Source organism: Salvelinus sp. IW2-2015, linkage group LG34, assembly GCF_002910315.2.
Source record: "Salvelinus sp. IW2-2015 linkage group LG34, ASM291031v2, whole genome shotgun sequence".
In the NCBI taxonomy this organism is placed as follows: Eukaryota; Metazoa; Chordata; class Actinopteri; order Salmoniformes; family Salmonidae; genus Salvelinus; species Salvelinus sp. IW2-2015.
In genome coordinates this window covers 4,175,833-4,195,907 of record NC_036873.1, presented here as the reverse complement: position 1 = coordinate 4,195,907, position 20,075 = coordinate 4,175,833, and the positions used below count along the sequence as shown (strand labels likewise).

Genomic DNA, 20,075 nt, shown 5'->3' with positions numbered 1-20,075 from the left:
CCTTCTCATCTTTTTTAAGTGGGAGAATTGCACAATTGGTGTGACATGATATTCTTTTTTGCCCCACTGTATGGCACAGCAACACTTTACTACCACCCACTTCCATTTGATCCCAAATACATACACTGTAGGCCTATAATGAACATATTGGCTTGATTTTAGAGAAAGAAACTATTCTATGTGGCAGCAGATAAACTGGGTTTGGGAGTAAAAACCTATATACACACTAAAATATCAGCACATAAAAAAACAACACAAGGCTAACATTTTTGGTCTAAACAAAAAAACTAATTTAAATGTTATTGAACATCAACGCAGGCTATAGGTACACAGTCACTATAGTCACCAATTTATTAAAATGTGTCAGTAAAATTCATGGTCAAACACACTCTAGGATTACATTCATTCATTTCAGTCCCCCATTTCATAAAAGTTTCGGCAGAGACAATGAATTTAACACACTTTTTTATACATTCATTCGTTGCAATCGCTCACAATAAATCCATGATTAGTGATTGGAACCCCGAAATGGAAATGTTTATTTTTCGATATTGATATTGGTTCGTAGAAAATACTTTGAAACTGTTTTTCAAAAGTCCAGACAACTGCTTGCGGCTTGCCCATGGCCAGGTGTGTTCTGGTGGTATAAACCTACCTAACCAGATTGAATACAATGGGAAAGCCCATCCCAATTGACATCAGCAGACAATTAAGAGGCTAAGCAACCTGTTTTTTTATGTTGTTGTTTTTGAAGTATGCTAAGCAGTGAGAGGGCTTTGTTCATGCAGAACAGTCATGCATGCTTTTTTAGAGAATAGTGTAGGTTAAAGAAGAATAAACCAATTGGGTCTGAGGGTCTTTTCTGAGCAGTTGACATTCCCTCATTAAACTCTCTACAGGCAAAAGGTTTTGTAGCTGAGCCTCATATACATTCTCTGTTTGTACCATTTTGTTTAAATTTCCCTTGTTGTCACCAGCAATAGAATGTATAAATATTACCTCTATTATTGTAACACATATTCCTACCATTTGACACTACGTTTAGTGACAATGGGTTTTCCAATTCGCCRTTGCAAAGTTTTGGCAACTTCCTCCCAAAATTGGAAGTCAAATGTTTCATTATGCTGCATAACATAATGTATTGCCATTGAAATAGCATGATAATCCAAAAATGTATTTTATAAATAAAATTTTTTTTTTTAATGGAGTGATTCTTAACTTTCTGATCCTCCCCAACATCCCTGCCACCCTCATACAGTTTGTTTCAGATTTGGTGGTTCAATAGCATTATTTTCATTTATCATCTGTTGTGTCAAGTTATTCAGATCTATGCATTTATCAKTACGGTCCGCTCCACAGTTAACTATCACAACAGACAACGGTGTCACTATCAGTACAGTCAACTCCTACTATAGCACTTGGTCCACCCTTTAACAGTCCCTCCACATGTACAGTATATTGCATTTTTTKGACAAATAAAAACATCTCAAGAAGCCTTTGACTTGCCTCCCAAAGTGCCACCATACACAGCACAGCCATTAGTTAGACAGCACAAACATGTTTACATCAGCAAGAGCAGGGCAGGCCAGGGCTCATGATTGGAATATCAATTGYAGTGTGTAATGTAGTGTAGCCTCGTTTTATTTACACCATCYCAGCAGTGCAAAACCTCGGGAACGAAGTTAGACGTTTAACTTTTCCCTGTGCTTCTCCGTGCATGCACTTCGTATAGCCTATTATAAACTGGGTGGTTCGAGCCCTGAATGCTGATTGGCTGAAAGCCATGGTATACCATTGGTATGACAAAACATTTATTTTTACTGTTCTAATTACGTTGGTAACCAGTTTATAATAGCAATAAGGCACCKTGKGGGTTTGTGATAAATGGCCAATATACCACGGCTAAGGGCTGTGTCCTAGCATTCCGCGTTGCGTCGTGCATAAGAACAGCCCTTAGCCGTAGTATATTGGTCATATATCACCCCCTCCATATACCACACCCCCTGCAGTTTATCAAGTTCGTGCACATTTTTCGTTGAGACTTCATATGGTGTATTTAAAACTTGATCTCACCCATTCTGCATAAACACGACAGCGCTTTATAACCTATATACACTTAAATATACCTACACATACCCACACAAACAAACACCTACTGTACACGTCAAAATAGTGTAGGCAGGCTTGTCTGATGATGACTTTTGACTTCATATGCTGACTATATGTCCACCATGATGGGTTAACAACAATGATCTGTAACTACAGTATAGGACTCAAACGTAGTGGGGATGGGTAAACACTCCATGTTTAATGTGTGTTTATCTGTGTGTACGTACCTGAGGGAGTGTATGTCTGTGTAATCTGTATCACTTGTCTCTTCCAGGAGGATCAGGGTCCAGAGGTGCTGCTGGTGAAGGAGGAGGGGTGTGAGGAGGGTCTGGGGAACCCTGAGGGGACCATGGTCATKGRGGACAACCAGACTACACCTCCTGAACCCACAGAGGAACCAGCTGAGCAGCACAGGACCACACACAGTCTCACTGAGGTGAGCCCACTRTAAACTACTGTCTGAATGGTATTAGGTCAGGGCCTGTATCCACAAAGTCTCTCATTGCAGGAGTGCTGATCTAGGATCAGTTTTGCCTTTTAGATCATAATGAATAAGACTATTTAGACAGGTGGGGACCTAATCCTAGATCAGCACTCTTACTCTTAGATGCTTTGTGGATACGGGCCCAGGTCTTGATACATTTTGTCTTAAGTGTGGCACCATGCCTTTGAAGTATCAAACCATTAAAGTGTTTCAAGTAATCAAATCAACTAACATGTTTGCATAGTACTCATAGCAATCCCTCATTCTTGATCCAACATCCTCTCACTCTGKATCTCTTATAGTCAGTAGACATGGAGGAGGGGAAGCCTGATCTGCTGCTGGTCAAAGAGGAGACAATAGAAGAYRAACCAGAGRGCATTGATCTGCTGAGTGGACTAAAGATGGGGGAGCAAGGTAAGGAAGAAATACATATAGCCTACATACAGTAATAGATCTTCAATGGGAATAGTGATGCACCTGGCTATTATTTTGTCTTCATTCATAAAATGAAATCAATACGACTTGTATTTACATACAAAAACACACATTATAATGTATGAACTTGACCAGGTAATTGACAAAAAAATATATATGTAGAGTTCTCTGTCATGTTTATTTTCTAACCTYTTTCTGCAGGTGGTTGGCTGGAGGATGACAGAGGAGACTGGGCGGCCATCTTGGATTCCCAGACCCAGACGGATGCAGCTAAGGGCCCGCGGGACAACATAGTGGAGGTCAGTGGATGGGACAGCGTCCTCAACTCTGGGCTGGGGAACAACACTGTTAACCACAACCAGAAACAGACAGTCGAACACAAAACCACATCTGAACTTAGTCTCCATGACAACAGACTGGCTGAGACCAGGGTGAGGCGTAGATTTGGTCTGCAGGGACGGGMAGGTGTCCCTATGCGGCAGGAGAGAACAGACACAGACGCGGCTAGCGATGCTCCGTCCTGCTCCTATAGTTGTGATTCAGAGAGACTGATGGCATCTCAGGTTAACCCCCTAACAGGTGCTGCCTTCAGKCTGCCTTCTATAGGATCTATCAACTGGAACATGGACCCTGCGACAACACAGACACTCCCTGGCATTCATCCTCCTCACACTCTCCTTATGTTAAACCAGAACTTAGACAATGCCAGTGCCTCAACACTAAATGGCTACACAAGCCCATTGACAAATGACAGTAGTAGTGACGCTGTCAGTAGATCCGGTGGCAAGGAGAAGCGCTTTTCGTATTCGTTCTGTGGGAAAGCCTTCAATTTACCCAAACAGGTGCAGCTCGACCAGAGGATGCACATGGGGGAGAAATCGTTCGGCTGCCACCTGTGCCATGCCAGTTTCTCCCGCTCGTTCAACCTGAAGAGGCACCAGAGGGTCCACACAGGGGAGAAAACCTACAGCTGCCCCCAGTGTGAGAAGCGGTTCTCCCACCAGCACCACCTGAAGAGGCACCAGAGGGTCCACACAGGGGAGAAATCCTACAGCTGCCCCAGTGTGAGAAGAGGTTCTCCCACCAGTACCATCTGAAGATGCATCTTAAGGTCCATACGGGAGAATGTTTGCCTGTACTCACTGCAGGAAGAGGTTCTCAGAGAGGAGTTACCTCAGGATACACCAGCAGAAAATGCACACGGCCCATGTATAGAGYATAGTGACATGTARTAGTACTAGTTCGTTTGTAGTTAATTCTGTTGGTTTTGGATGTATTAGGGAACTGGATGAGGTGAACTGAGGAAAGAATGAGTATGATGACATAAACCCCACTGATCTCATGAGCCTTATTAATACATACCCCAGTTCTTATTCCCAGTCCCCTCCTGACCTCATCACTAACTGCAATGACTGCCTTTTTMCCTGGATACCCTCGCTCCCCTCAAAACCTGCTCAGTCTTCTTCACCCACACTGCTCYCYGGTACACCCCCGAGCTACGCCAGTTAAAAGTGGACATCTGCAAGAGKACTGGTCTAGTAGTTAATTCTCAAGCATACACAGATCACCTGTTAAAATATAAGAACGCCCTCTCAGATGCAAGAACATYTTACTACTCCGACCTCATCAACTCTGGTAAAAACRACCCAAAAGTCCTCTTCTCCACAGCGAACCGCCTACTTTAGCATCCTGACAACTTCCCTGCAGACTCCTCCCCCAAACATTGCAAGAAGTTCCTGAAAATCCATGACATTCACCAACACCTACTTACAATGCCCAGTACAACCTCAGCATCACCATAGATAGTTTTTACAGTCCCTCTGTCAACACAAGTTAAAAGCCTTGGGGTCACTTTGGACCGAAACCCTCATCCATGCCCTCGTCACTTCCCGTTTGGATTATTTTAACACTCTCCCTCCCAAACTCACCAACAGACTTCAACTGGTCCAGAACTCTGCTGCCAGAATCCTCACCCAGATCAACCGATCACATTATTCCAATCCTCATCAATCTACACTGGCTCCCTGTGCAATCCCGTATTAACTTTAAGGCACTCCTCATCTACAAAGCCCCCCACAACCTGGCACCAACCTACCGCTCTCTGACTTTCACCCGCACGCTGCTCCCTTGCTCCTTCCTCTTTCCAGGTCACCCCCATTCACAGGTCAGGGGTGCTTATATTTGTCCTGGTTTCACTGCATGATATTAGTGATTAACCAGGTTGAAGATGTGAAAATGTTTTTTTATTTTTTATATCCACAACCCTCAGACACCCTGGGAGAGTGTCACGGGCAGGGATCAGCCATTATGCAGAGCTGTATGGAGCAATTAGGGTTAAGTGGCCTCGCTTCATGGGCACATCAACAGATTTTAATTAGTCTCTCAAGGATTGAACCAGCGACATTTTCGGTAACTGGCCAATTCTCTTCACCGCTAGGCTACCTGCCACCTCTCTACCATATGGTTGCCTGAACTTCAACTGCTCTGCCCCAGGCTCTGGAATTGCATCCCCCCAAAATACAACACTGTCAAGACGAGTTCATCTCATTCAAAAAATTTTAAAAACAACACACCCCGTCAAGGATGCCTATAACCTATCATTGCTTCTTGCTCCTACCTAACCCCCCACCCCACGTGCTTCTCAGGATACCTACAGTCCTTCAGAAGTAATTCGAGATCTAACACTATACCTCATATGCTGTCCACTAGTCTTCTACAGGATTAAATAGATCATTTCAACAGTAGCTTGACAAACAGTATTTCGTCCCATGGGCGTTTTCTTTTTGTTGCTTTACAACGTGTAGATTGAAATTGATTTTTATTTGGATTTCATGTAATGGACAATACACAAATAGTTCAAATGAGTTTAGTGAATGTAAAAAATCATAACCCACGGAAAAGTGGTGGCGTTGCATATTATTCACCGCTCTTTGCACTATAAAAGCCCGACCCAGACTCTTGCAATCTAAGGTCACATGATCTGCACATGATCTCAGTGTATTATATACATCTGTTCTGAAAGCCCAGAGGCTGCAACACACCAGCAAAGTGGCACTATGAAGACCAAGGAGCTCTCAAGCAGGTCAGGGACAAAGTTGTGGAGAAGTACAGATCAGGGTTGGGTTATAAAAATATCAGAAACTTTGAACATCCACGGAGCACCATTAAATCCATTGTTAAAAAATGGAAAGAATATGGCACCACAACAAACTGCCAAGAGAGCCGCCCACCAAAACTCACGGACCAGGCAAGGAGGGCATTAATCAGAGAGGCACAAAGAGACACAAGATAACCCTGAAGGAGCTGCAAAGCTCCACAGCGGAGATTGGAGTATCTGTTCATAGGACACTTAAGCCGGACACTCCACAAAGCTGGGCTTTACGGAATAGTAGCCAGAAAAAAGCCATTGCTTAAAGAAAAAATAAGCAAACATGTTTGGTGTTTGCCAAAAGCAGTGGGAGACTCCCCAAACATATGGAAGAAGGTACTCGGGTCAGATGAGACTAAAATTGAGCTTTTTGGCCATCAAGGAAAACGCTATGTCTGGCGCAAATCCAACACCTCTCATCACCCAAGAACACCATCCCGACAGTGAAGCATGGTGGTGGCAGCATCATGCTGTGGGATGTTTCCATCGGCAGGGACTGGGAAACTGGTCAGAATTGAAGGAATGATGGATGGCGCTAAATACAGGGAAATTGAGGGAAACCTGTTTCTGTCTTCCAGAGATTTGAGACTGGGACTGAGGTTCACCTTCCAGCAGAACATGACCCTAGCATACTGTAAAGCAACACTCGAGGTGTTAAGGGGAAACATTTACAGTCTTGGAATGGCCTAGTCAAGCCCAGACCTCAATCCAATTGAGAATCTGTGGGATGACTTAAAGATGCTGTACACCAGCAGAACACATCCAACTTGAAGGAGCTGGAGCAGTTTTGCCTGAAGAAGGGCAAAGATCCCAGTAGCTAGATGTGCCAAGCTTATAGAGACATACCCCAAGAGACTTGCAGCTGTAATTACTGCAAAGGTGGGCTACAAAATATGACTTTTGGGTGGGTGAATAGTTATGGACGCACAAGATTCAGTTTTGTTTATTTCTTGTTTGTTTCACAAGAAAAATATTTGCATCTTCAAAGTGTAGCATGTTGTGTAAATCAAATGATACAACCCCAAAAATCTATTTTAATTCCAGGTTGTAAGGCAAAAGAATTGATAAAAATGCCAAGGGGGTGAATGCTTTCGCACGCACTGTATTAAATTATCACAATTGAGATGTTTTTGTCTGTCAGTGGACTACACAAATACCCAATAATTGCAAAGTGGAATTATGTTTTTAAATGTTACAAATTAATAAAAATGAAAAGCTGAAATGTCTTGAGGTCAATAAGTATTCAACCCTTGGTTATGGCAGATTCAACCACAAAGACAGGGAGGTTTTCCCAATGCTCGCAAAGAAGGCAGTTATTGGAGATGGGTTAAAATAAAAAGCAGACATTGAATATCCCATTGAGCATGAGGAAGTTAGTTATACTTTGGAAGGTTATCAATACACTTAGTCACTACAAAGGATACAGGGTCCTTCTCATGATCATTGATGCCCACGAGGTGAGACTTGCATGGAGCCCAGACCGAGGGTGATTGACCGTCTTTGAACTTCTTCCATTTCTAATAATTGCGCCAACAGTTGCCTTCTCACCAAGCTGCTTGCCTATTGTCCTGTAGCCCATCCAGCCTTATGCAGGTCTACAATTTTATCCCTGATGTCCTTACACAGCTCTCTGGTCTTGGCCATTGTGGAGAGGTTGGAGTCTGTTTGATTGAGTGTGTGACAGGTGTCTTTATACAGGTAACGAGTTCAATCAGGTGCAGTTAATACAGGTAATGAGTGCGAGAACAGGAGGGCTTCTTAAAGAAAAACTAAACAGGTCTGTGAGAGTGAAGTTCTACTGGTTGGTAGGTGATCAAATACTTATGTCATGCAATAAATGCAAATTAATTACTTAAAAATCATACAATGTGATTTTCAGGATTTTTGTTTTAGATTCCGTCTCTCACAGTTGAAGTGTCACTGTACCTGATAAAAAAATTTAGACCCTACATGCTTTGTAAGTAGGAAAACCTGCAAAATCGGCAGTGTATCAAATACTTGTACTCCCTACTGTAAGTATTCAGATCCTTTGCTAGGAGACAAAATTGTGCTCAGTTGCATCCTTCCATTCATTCCCTTGACATGTTTCTACAACTGATTGGAGTCCACCTGTGGTAAATTCAATTGTTGGACATGATTTGGAAAGCGACACACCCTGGCTTAATTAGGTCCCACAGTTGCACGTGCATGTCAGACAAAAACCAAGCAATCATGTTGAACGAATTGTCTGTAGAGTCCGAGACGGATTGTGTCAAGGCACAGATCTGGGAAGGTACCAAAACATTCTGCAGCATTGAAGGTCCCCAAGAACAGTGGCCTCAATCATCTTAAATGGAAGAAGTTTATAAACACCAAGACTTCTTCCTAGACTGGCGCCCGGGCATACTGAGCAATCGGGGAGAAGGGCCTTGGTCAGGAGGTGACCAAGAACCCGACAGTCACTCTGACAGAGCTCCAGAGTTCCTCTGTGGAGATGGGGAACCTTCCAGAAGGACAACCATCTCTGCAGCACTCCACCAATCAGAGCCTTTATGGTAGAGTGACCAGACGGAAGCACATGACAGCCCGCTTGAGTTTGCCAAAGCACCTAGAGGACTCTCAGACAATGAGAAACAAGATTCTACAGGTCTGATGAAATGAAGAATGAACTCTGTGCCTGAATGCCAAGGGCCACATCTGGAGGAACCTGGCACCATCCTACGGTGAAGCATGGGGTGCAAGCATTCATGCGTGTGCGTGTTTTTCAGCGGCAGGGACTGGGAGACTAGTCAGGATCGAGGCAAAGATGAATGGAGCAAAGTAAAGAGAGATTCTTGATGAAAACCTGYTCCAGAGCGCTCGGCACCTCAGACTTGGGCGAAGGTTCACCTTCCAACAGGACAATGACCCAAAGCACACAGCCAAGACAACGCTGGAGTGGCTTCGGGACAAGTCTCTGAATGTCCTTGAGGGGCCCAGTCAGATCCCGGACTTGAACCTGATCTAACATCTCTGACGAGACCTGAAAATAGCTGTGCAGCGACGCTCCCCATCCAACCTGACAGGGCTTGAGAGGATCTGCAGAGACGAATGGGAGAAACTTCCCAAATACAGGTGTGCCAAGCTTGTAACTTAAACAAAGTACTGAGTGAAGGGTCTGAATACTTAGGTAAAGGGAATATTTCTGTTATTTGCCCCAAAAAATTACAAACCTGTTTTTCCTTTGTTATTATGGGGTATTGTGTGTAGATTGAGGGGGGGGGAAACTATTTAAATACATTTTAGAATAAGGCTGTAACGTAACAATGTGGAAAAATGGCTCTGAATACTTTCTGAATGCACTGTATGTGTCCCCCTATCCCGCACCCTAAGCCGGGTCCGTATCCTATTCCTAAACCTACCCCCTAAACCTAAACCCTTATCCTAAACCGTATTCGCATCCTCTACCCAACTCCTCCCTCCTCTTTTTACCTGCCCTGTTTTGTCTGGTCCTTTATTTAAATATTAATTTGATTGATGCACTTGATTTGATCTTTTGTACAGTACTTGATTTTATGTAGGTCTAATTTTAATGTAAGATGTCCTTGATTTCCCTGAAAGGTGTCCGCCAAATATAATGTATTATTATTCTATTATGATGATGATGATGAGGCAGAGTAGATATGGTGATGGTTGATTTGATGGTGTCTGTAAAAATGCTTCACTGATCAAGAGTGACAAACTTTGTCCCTTTAGGTTGATAGTGTTTTATAGTCAGATAATGATAGTGACTTAATTCATGTTTACCTGACATGACGTAGTAAAGATGTGTGTAATGTTGAACCTTTTCATAAGTATTCTCAAATTAATTTTATCAAAGCGAGGGTACCAGATTTACAGAAAAGGTAAAGTGTTACCATAGTGATAAAAGTTATTCTACTTGTCACATATCGTTTTGTGCAATAAAAGTAATGTACTTCATATTATGTGAGTGTGTGACCATTTTGTTAAATACAACGTTAACTGTGTCGACTGCCTTGGCTATTTTTGTATCATTGCAGGGACTGAAATTTCCTTCTCTCTCTCTCTCTCTAGTGGTCCGTCGGTTTCGACGGTGACGACTCGTGGATGTCATTTTGGTTTCTTGTGGGTTCTTCAGTGGCTCAGGAGTCAGTTTTGAAGAGCAAACTGAGGCATGAGGGACAGACATGTGCTTCTGGTGGTTTTGTGGGCGCGTTTGTGCAAGAATKACGCTTTGCTCTGGCTGCAGATAGTAGTTTCTGTCCCGCTCGAAATTGTCTACTGCGRTGAGCGTTTGAGTGCCAGGTGGATATCGGGTAGAGGCGATGTCTGAGTTGGCTGGGCTGGATATTGCAAAACTTGAGGTTGCGTTTAAGGTRGTCTTTGAAGAGCTTTTTGGGGTCGGCCTGTCTTCTAGTGCCCTTGCTGCAGCTTGCCAAAGAAAATYCTGATGATGTGGCCTGTCCATCGGAGCTGTGCCTTAATGATCTTAGTCTCAATGCTGGTGCTGTTAGCTTTCTGCAGTACCTCCAGGTTGGAGACCTTGTCTTGCCGCCAYATACCCATAATAGATCTTAGAGATTGTGCATGGAATGTCTCCAGCTGTTTGAAKTGGTGACTGTACAGGGTCCAAGTTTCACAGCCATACAACAGAGTTAGGATGACTACCACATTCTAGATTTTCACCTTTGTGGAAAGAGTGATGTTATGGTTTAGTATTCTGTTCCTCAGCCTTTCCAATGACTGGCTTGCTTTCTGGATTCTGCTAGTTATTTCTTGGTCGAGTGAGCCATCCTTGGAGATGGTGCTCCCCAGATATGCGAAGTGGTCGACATTCTGGAGCTTGGATCCACTTAGGTGGATGCTGCGGACCACTGGGTTGGACAGGAGTGATGGTTGATGATTACAKTTTTTYCCCAAGCTTTATCGAAGTTGTCYGCTAAAGACTGGAGGTCTGCCTCTGTGTGCGCAAGTAAGGCACAGTCATCAGCAAAGAGGGCCTTGCGGACAAAATGTTCTTGTGGTTTGGTCTTTGCTCTTAGCCTGCACAGGTCGTAGATTGAACCATCATCCCTGTATCTGATGTAGATGCCTGTTGAGGTCCTTAGTGGCATGGTTGAGGACGGCAGTGAAAAAGAGGTTGAACAGCATCGGGCTCAAGATACATCCTTGCTTGATGCCATTGGAGATGGGAAAAGCCTCAGAGATATCACCACAACAGTGGATCTGCCCTTGCATTTCGTCATGGAGTACACGTCATGGATGKCCTTTTGGGGCATCAGGTTTATGGTTGTGGGGTCGGACAGTGGATGGTCTGTTCAGGAGATTGCTTAAGTGTTCCACACACCTCTCTGCAATACTTGTTTTGTCTCTGAGGAGGTTTTTGTYATCTGCTGATCTCAGAGGTGATGTGCAGGATTTCACCGGTCCGTAGATGGTTTTGAAGAATTCAAATAACTGTTTGKTGCAGTGTGTKTCTGCATACATTTGTGTSCATTCTGCTAGTCCCTCCCACCATTGATCTTGCATCGATCGGAGCTGTTTCTGCAGTCTTTGCAGCAAGTTTTTGAACTTGTCTCTTTAGGAGGCAGATTGCAGTCTTGTCTTTCCAAAACAACCCCCAGAGTTATTTTCCTTCAGGAGCATCATGATTTCGTCATTGTCATTGGTGGGTTCTCTTTTTAGTGCCAATGAGTTTTGTTGCTGATTCCTGTACAGTCTCTTTGAACTCCTCACATTTTTCCGAAGGCGTATCCGAGGGGATGATGCGGTTTGCAAGTTGGGTATCCAAGCTGCCTTGCAACTGAGCCCTGAGGTGGGCATCTTGCAGCTTCCCTGGGGAGGGTGTAGATTTATTTTGTGCCGCCTTGGGTGGTTTGGCACGATGTACATACCAAGGATCGCTCTGACCATTCTATGTGCAGCACTCTTCCCCATGCATGGCTCTTGATGTCTTGACATCCTTAATGTCGGTCTGTCGCACAATGATATAATCCATCAGGTGCTTGGATCTTGGGTGCATTCATGTAGTTTTGTACTTGTCTGCTTGCCCGACGATGGTGTTGATGATGGCGAGGCTATGCTCTGAGCATTTGCTCTAGAGTAGAAGCCCATTTCCATTCATAGTTCCCACTCCATATTTGCTAATCACTCCTTGCCAGTTGGTGCTGTCTTTGCCCACCCTGGCATTGAAGTCTCCAGCAATGATTAGTTTGTCACTCCGGGGAGTTGTTGGATGAGTAGAACTGCTCTTTCATATTGTCAGGGCTTGGTAATGTAGGTGCATTGGCACTGATTATTGTGGCATGTCTGGTCTTGTTGAGAGGAATCCTGATTTTCATTAGCCTCTCATTTATRTCGGAGGGTAAGTCAAATAGAATACAATTTTATTGGTCACATACACATGGTTAGCAGATGATACAGCCCGACAGGATGCTCTCAATTGTGCACCTGTAAAAGTTAGTGAGGGCAAACTTGATGATTAAGTTGGAGGCGTGCATGGCCACGCAGTCGTGGGTGAACAGGGAGTACAGGAGGGGGCTGAGCATGCAACCTTGTGGGGCCCCAGTGTTGCAGATATGCGGAGTGGAGATGTTGTTTCCTACTTTCACAACCTGGGGGCGGCCCGTCAGGAAGTCAAGGACCCAGTTGCACAGGGCGGAGTTGAGACCCAGGGTCTCAAGCTTAATGATGAGCTTGGAGGGTACTATGGTGTTGAATGCTGAGATGTAGTCAATGAACAGCATTCTTACATAGGTATTCCTCTTGTCCAGATSGGATAGGGCAGTGTGTAGTGTGATGGCAATTGCATCGTCTGGACCTATTGGGGCGGTAAGCAAATTGAAGTGGGTCTAGGGTGACAGGTAGGKTGGAAATTACATGATCCTTGACTTGTCTCAAAGCACTTCATGATGACAGAAGTGAGTGCTACGGGGCGATAGTCATTTAGTTCAGTTCTCTTTGCTTTCTTGGGAACAGGAACAATGGTGGCCATCTTGAAGCATGTGGGGACAGCAGACTGGGATAGGGATTGATTGAATATGTCCGTAAACACACCACGGAGAAGGAGAGCCCACAGTCTGGTCGCGGGCCGTGTCGGTGGAACTGTATTGTCCTCCAAGAGCATAAAGAAGTTGTTTAATTTGTCTGGGGCCCACTACTGAAGTCTTGCAGGTGCCAGTGAAGATTGGTTCTCATTGCAAGTCCCAACCCATGTATTCCATCCTCATCGTTTGGTTTCCCTTTCCAGAAAAACGTTCAGTGATGGTGCCATCGTCAGCTAACCTTGTTTCACTCAGAGCTGCTATGTTGATCTTACATCTGCTCAGTTCTCTGGACARCAAGGGAGTTCTTCTCTCGGGATGTGTGACAAAGTTTTTGTCCATTATTGTTCTAACGTTCCAAGCAGCTATTATGAGCTTCTTTTTGACCAGTTTGCCTGTTTTTTCTTTTTGTTTATATTGCTTGTGTTTCTACCGTTTGGGGAATGATCTGCCARCCACGGTAAGCTGGACAGATTCAGTAGGACAGGCGATTTATAGGGCACCTTTTCTAGCCCCTTCCCTAGGTTAAATTGAACAGTGCTGTCCTAAAAGGGCTGCTGAGACATCCAGGGTGCTGCCGAACATTTTCTCTGTCCTGGTTACGCAGATGAGYGGCCAATATCCTGGACCGCCAACATGCAAGTTCGTGGCTACGACTGCCAGTGAACATCTCTCCCTGTCCATTCGCCATTCCCCCACCACTGTAGGGAAGTGATGTTAGCATGAGTTACCTGTGCGTGAGTTAATTATAGTGGGAGAGCCGTTGCACTGAGAAAGTCCCACTGTCTCTGCGTCCAAAGCTAGGGCCCAGAGGCACGGTAAACGTTGCGGCTGGAAGTTTCTTCAGCTCCAGTGGATGGTCAGGGACATGTGTGTCCTACCTTCGTGCACTCCACAATGCATTGCTGCTATTTAACACATAGGTGGGGTAGAGATTGACGGGCACCAGAGCATGTCTGCTCACTGGCGGGCCTGCACAACTCATCTCTGTGGCCCACTACTGCTCCGAGATCCCCTGTAGTTTAATATGAGGTCGCTCGATAYCCAGTTACCATGTATTGCCACTGGGAGGCACTACATTAGTCTTGGTGGTGGAGAGGCTATGTACTGGCAGGGGGAGACTTACATACAGTGCATTYGGGAAGTATTCAGATCCCTTGACTTTTTCCGCATTTTGTTAMGTTACAGCCTTATTCTAAAATGGATGGAATTGTTTCCCCCCCTGTCAACTAGCACGCAATACCCCATAACGACAAAGCAAAAACAGGTTTAGACATTTTTGCACATTTATTAAAAATAAACAGAAATATTAAATTTACATAACTATTCAGACCCTTCACTCAGTACTTTGTTGAAGCACCTTTGGCAGCGATTACAGCCTTGATTCTTATTGGGTATGACGCTACAAACTTGGGACCTGTATTTGGGGAGTTTCTCCCATTCTTCTCTGCAGATACTMTCAAGCTCTGTCAGGTTGGATGGGGAGTGTCACTGCACAGCTATTTTCAGGTCTCTCCAGAGATGTTCGATAGGGTTCAAGTCTGGGCTCTGGCTGGACCCCTCAAGGACATTCAGAGACTTGTCCCRAAGCCACTCCTGCATTGTCTTTGCTGTGTGCATAGGGTCATTGTCCTGTTGGAAGGCGAACCTTCGCCCCAGTCTGAGGTCCTGAGCGCTCTGGAGCAGGTTTTCATCAAGGATCTYTCTGTTCTATGCTCCATTCATCTTTCCCTCAATCCTGACTAGTCTCCCAGTCCCTGCCGCTGAAAAACATCCCCACAGCATGATGCTGCCACCACCATGCTTCACTGTAGGGATGGTGTCAGGTTTCCTCCAGACATGACACTTGGCATTCAGACCAAAAAGTTCAATCTTGGTTTCATCAGACAAGAGAATATTGTTTCATGTTCGGAGAGTCCTTCTGGAAGGTTCTCCCATCTTCAGAGAGAAACTCTGGAGCTCTGTCAGAGTGACCATTTGGTTCTTGGTCACCTCCCTGACCAAGGCCCTTCTCCCCTGATTGCTCAGTTTGTCAGGGTGGCCAGCTCTAGGAAGTGTCTGGTGGTTCCAAACTTCTTCCATTTAAGAATGATGGAGGCCACTGTATTCTTGGGGACCTTCATTGCTCCAGAATTTTTTGGGTAACCTTCCCCAGATTTGTGCCTCGGCACAATCCCGTTTCGGAGCTCTACGGACAATTCCTTCAACCTCATGGCTTGGTTTTTGCTCTGACATGCACGGTCAACTGTGGGACCTTATATAGACAGGTGTGTGCCTTTCCAAATCATGTCCAATCAATTGAATTTAACACAGGTGGACTTCAATCAAGTTGTAGAAACATCAAGGATGATCAATGGAAACAGGATGCACCTGAGCTCAATTTTGAGTGCCATARCAAAGGGTCTGAATACTTATGTAAGTAAGGTATTTATTTCTGTTTTATATTTTTTTATAAACAATTTCTAAACCTGTTTTGGCTTTGTCATTATGGGGTAAAGTGTGTAGATTGACCACTTTTTTAAACGTAATCCATTTAAAATAAGGCTGTAACATAATGTGGAAAAGGGGAAGGGGTCTGAATACTACTGAATAGCTGAAAGCAGCAAGCAGGCAGGCGKCAAGCACTAACTACCACTACACTACGGCACTAAATGCATCACACACAAAGTACTTTGACCATTTGACCAAGTTAACCACGTGTTGACTGACTTGGTTATTTTTGTGTCATTGCAGGGACTGAGTCTCCATTATACTTMATTCCTGAATCAACACATATGGCCATTTTTTATAATAAACTCCAATGGCTCCATATTGTTTGGTACTTTAAAAAAAATGTAACCTTTATTGAACTAGTAGGCAAGTTAGTTAAGAACAAATTCTTATTTACAATGACGGCCTACCGGGGAACAGTGGGTTAACTGCCTCGTTCAGGGGCAGAACGACAGATTTTTACCTTGTCAACTCGGGGATTCGATCCAGAAACCTTTCGGTTACTGGTGTAACAGTATAGCTTCCGTCCCTCTCCTCGCCCCTACCTGGGCTTGAACCAGGGACCCTCTGCACACGTCACCCACGAAGCATCGTTACCCATCGCGCCACAAAAGCCGTGGCCCTTGCAGAGCAAGGGGAACAACTACTTTAAGGTCTCAGAGCGAGTGACGTCACCGATTGAAACGCTATCAGCGCGCACCGCTAGCCATTTCACATCGGTTACACTGGCCCAACGCTCTAGCCACTAGGCTACCTTAATTGAATCACATTGTTAGAGATGGGCTTGACTGTGGTTAACATTTATAATATAATGTCATGTTTCTGTGTGTACAGTAAAGAGTTTCTTATATAAACCTTTATGCTTTTCTGTACAATTTGTGTTTATAGTCTGCAGTCCATGAGGACCTGCTGATATCCGGTGTTGCTGGCGGGAGAGACTGGACCTCTGAAGCGGCTGGTCACAAAACCTGGCCCCTGACCAGGACCCTGGATCAGGAGCCGTCACTGTTCCTTCCCGAGTCAGAACCAGGACGGAACCACGAGGGACAGAGACTCCACCACGCAGAACACAACCAGTGGACAGGTGKACTGAACAACCTCAGTCCTGGTGGTCATCAGAGAGACAGAGGCTCGAGTCAGGGATCCAGTCTGCAGCCCAGACCCTTCTCTTCACAGTCTCAGTGCAGGGATGAAGCAGGGCCTGGGGCTGATAAAGATAGACCCTCCTGTTCCTATGATACAAACACCACAGTATCCATGATGAACAGAGCAGGTCAYCCTGGGCTTCAGCCTTCACAGAGAGTGGTGGGAGACCCCCATGGTGGTACTCTATCGGGAAGCCTGTCTTTTCCTTCAGGGTCTCATCTAATGCCTGGTGACTGGGTTCATAGAAGACCTGGACCTGGGTCTAGCCTTCCTCAGTTACCTCATGGTTACCCCACCAATACAGACAGGGGCAGGATAGGGGTTCACCACAAGAAGTACTTAGCCTATAACACAGTGCACAATCCCAACAACACYGAAACGATGGCAAGAGGTAAAGGAGGGAGCTCAAAAGCTCCTGCTTCTACCTCCGCTGGTGTCATTGGGTCACAACGTGGGAAGCCGAATATTAGGGCAGACGCCGACAAGCCGTACAGCTGCGCCACGTGTGGGAAGCACTTCACTCGGGCAAACTATTTGAAGGAGCATCAGACAGTTCACACCAAAGAGAGGCCTTTCAAGTGCAAACTATGTTACAAGAGCTTCCCCTTCCGKAGTAACCTTATCAGACATAGGAGTGTCCACAATGGGGAGAAATTGTAGCAGTATGGCTTGAGATGTACACAGGGGATGTCAGGAAATCATTCTTTAGCTGACATAGTTATATTGTGAAGTGTCTTGGGGTAAGAGGGTAATTAACCACATACCCCTCATTAACCCTTTGTTAACTTGTAATTTGAAACAGGCTTGTGTATAAATACCTGTTTTTAGAGCAACAGTAAGCCTAGGCTAMAACAAGGACAGTTGAATATTTATGTTATTGACGTGATGTAGATGGAATAAAGTCGTTCTATAAAATGTTACTCTATTTTTGCTAACACACTGTTCATTCTAAACAAGTCTGCTCTCTGCTTAAAAGATACTGATCATGGCAGATTTGACGTGTATTGTAAGAAGCAATACCGTATTTCAAAGAACAGAGGGCATACCTTTTTAGTTTAACCACCTCCTTTGAGCTTTGACGSCAACCAATAAGATCCTTTCTCTTCAGTGTTAACAGAAGTGGTGTCTTGATTTGTCTAGTTCTCTCTGGCCTTTTCTCATTTTGGCAAAAGTCCATCCTCTGCAGTAGTGTGGGGTATATGCAGGTAAACACCTACACCCACTTATTTTTCAGTGTGCATTGCGTATACACACTTCTTAATCCCCACAATGCGTATAAAAGTAGTGTAGTGGAGGTATACGCCGCTTCAATTAATAAGGCTGATGGAACAGATCAGAATATTTAGCTTAATGTTGATAAACTATTATTGCTTCACATTTTAGGTGCAGCAATGTGCACACAGCAGTAGGCCTAAGTGTGAATGTTCCAAAATGCAATTTCCAGGTAAACACCTTTCTAAAATGTGCACTGCACATTCAAGCGGTTTCCTGGACAGAGATGGAAATATCCRTTACAAATTTAGAAAGAGGGGAGATCTAAAGATGCAACAGCTATCATGGGTTGCTAATACGACAAGGATAATGCCTTGGCTGTTAGACAATGAAAGAAAGAAAACCAAAGAAAGAAAACCAATCAAATTTATAAAGCCCTTTTTACATCAGCCGATGTCAAAGTGCTATACAGAAACCCAGCCTAAAATCCCAAACAGCAAGCAATGCAGAAGCACGGTGGCTAGGAATAACTCCCTAGAAAGGCAGGAACCTAGGAATGAACCTAGAGAGGAACCAAGCTCTGAGGGGTGGCTTGTCCTCTTCTGGCTGTCCTGGGTGGAGATTATAACAGTACATGGCCAAGATGCTCAAACRTTCATAGAYRACCAGCAGGGTCAAATAATAATCATCACAGTGGTTGTAGAGGGTGCAACAGGTCAGCACCTCGGGAGTAAATGTCAGTTGGCTTTTCAGKAGAATGTATTAAGTCGTTATAAAATAATTGACYCCACGTTTCTATGGYKGGATTTTAGCTATAGGCTACTTTGAAGCAAGGTAAGACATGCCTCATAATATGAAGTAAAACGTCCAGGTTTCAAACAAWTAAGGAACAGGAAAAATAWAGCAATGTTAATGAYAGGCCTAACTGTCTWCTGGTAGATGGTAAGGCATTCCAGAAAACCTTCTCAATTAAATGTTAACTAGCTACAAAGTAGCCTATGTCTACCTGTCAGAATATGATTATTTGCTTCAATCCAGTGGCCATTTGTTTTGCAAACTCATCTCACGTGCTACAGAAACACCACTAACCAAACGGTGCTAGGTGCCTGTGCGCTTCAATTAAAGGCCAACTACACTCAGAAACCAACATTTCGTAGATTTTTCCCAGACCTCAAAAGTGGTCTCCTGATGTGGTTTAAGCATTGTTATGGACTTACAACATCCAATGTTGTTTTTCTATTAAAAAAGTGTGACGTCCACTTTCCCTCTCCTCGATTACCTTTGACCTTTTTCAAAAGGAGGCCAGAGAGGACTGAGGAGGCTTCGGAGTCATAAYGCAGACATGGAAGAATGGGAAGAAATGCACAAGGCTCAAACCTCCATCTTCTGAATATATACCTAGTAATGGTGTTAGAGTACAGATCAACTACTGAGTGCGAGAGCCTGTCTCTTGTTACAAGTAACCATGGCGGGAGGGACAGAGTTTGGAAGTGAGCCTGACCAGGATAAAGTACCTGCGGTGACAGGTGTGGTTGAGACTTCCAACGTTATCCCTGAGAATCCTATCAGAGATGATTTTTGACCGTTGGAAGTAAGGATTTTGGAAAAAGTGGATCCCTGCTTTTTGGCTGACCCATATGTTGCTTCAAGCTGGGTAAAAGACAAACTGGGAACTGTTACATCTGTCAAATTTTCGAGAAGGGGAAGGGTTTAGATTTTTTGTGCATCCTCTGCCCAGAGGCAGCAGATGCTCCATATCCCACGCCTCGGTGATTGACCTGTGTTATGCTTTGCTCTCCAGAGCAGGGCGCCGCTCAAAGGAGTGATCAATTGGGTAGTGTAGAGGTGGATCAAATGGAAAAATTATATTCCTGGAGTTTGTGACGCGTGCCGTCATCCTCCGCCCAGAGGCAGCTGGCGCTCCGCGTCATGTGCCTCGCGGTTTTGAGTGTAGGTGTGCCGTTTAAAGGCACTTAGATATTGTGTCTTGCCCATTTACCTTCTGAATGGCACACATACCAAATCCATG

At 44.5% G+C, this 20,075-nt stretch overlaps 3 protein-coding genes, 1 long non-coding RNA gene and 1 pseudogene across 6 annotated transcripts in view; 3 read left to right on the top strand and 2 right to left on the bottom strand.

Moving 5' to 3' along the window:
* Nucleotides 1–5,136, top strand: part of LOC112067938 (uncharacterized) — a 14,675-nt pseudogene extending 9,539 nt beyond the window's left edge.
* LOC112067942 (uncharacterized) overlaps nt 1–20,075 on the bottom strand; it is a 539,689-nt gene that overhangs the window by 107,915 nt on the left and 411,699 nt on the right. The window lies entirely within an intron of this gene.
* Nucleotides 1–20,075, top strand: part of LOC111958455 (uncharacterized) — a 320,242-nt gene that overhangs the window by 48,398 nt on the left and 251,769 nt on the right. The gene's annotated exons all lie outside the window — the stretch shown is intronic.
* Nucleotides 2,314–20,075, bottom strand: part of LOC139023671 (uncharacterized) — a 31,649-nt gene continuing 13,887 nt past the window's right edge. The window contains exons 2-3 of the long non-coding RNA XR_011474814.1: nt 3,218–3,360; nt 2,314–2,407 (exon numbers count right to left, since the gene is read on the bottom strand). This is a non-coding gene — a long non-coding RNA (uncharacterized lncRNA). The remainder of the gene's footprint in view (nt 2,408–3,217; nt 3,361–20,075) is intronic.
* On the top strand, nt 10,459–17,754 carry LOC139023662 (uncharacterized). The gene is made up of 2 exons (XM_070437226.1): nt 10,459–15,613; nt 16,577–17,754. The coding sequence occupies exons 1-2, from the start codon at nt 15,485–15,487 to the stop codon at nt 17,492–17,494; spliced, it is 1,047 nt and encodes a 348-aa protein (XP_070293327.1). The 5' UTR covers nt 10,459–15,484; the 3' UTR covers nt 17,495–17,754.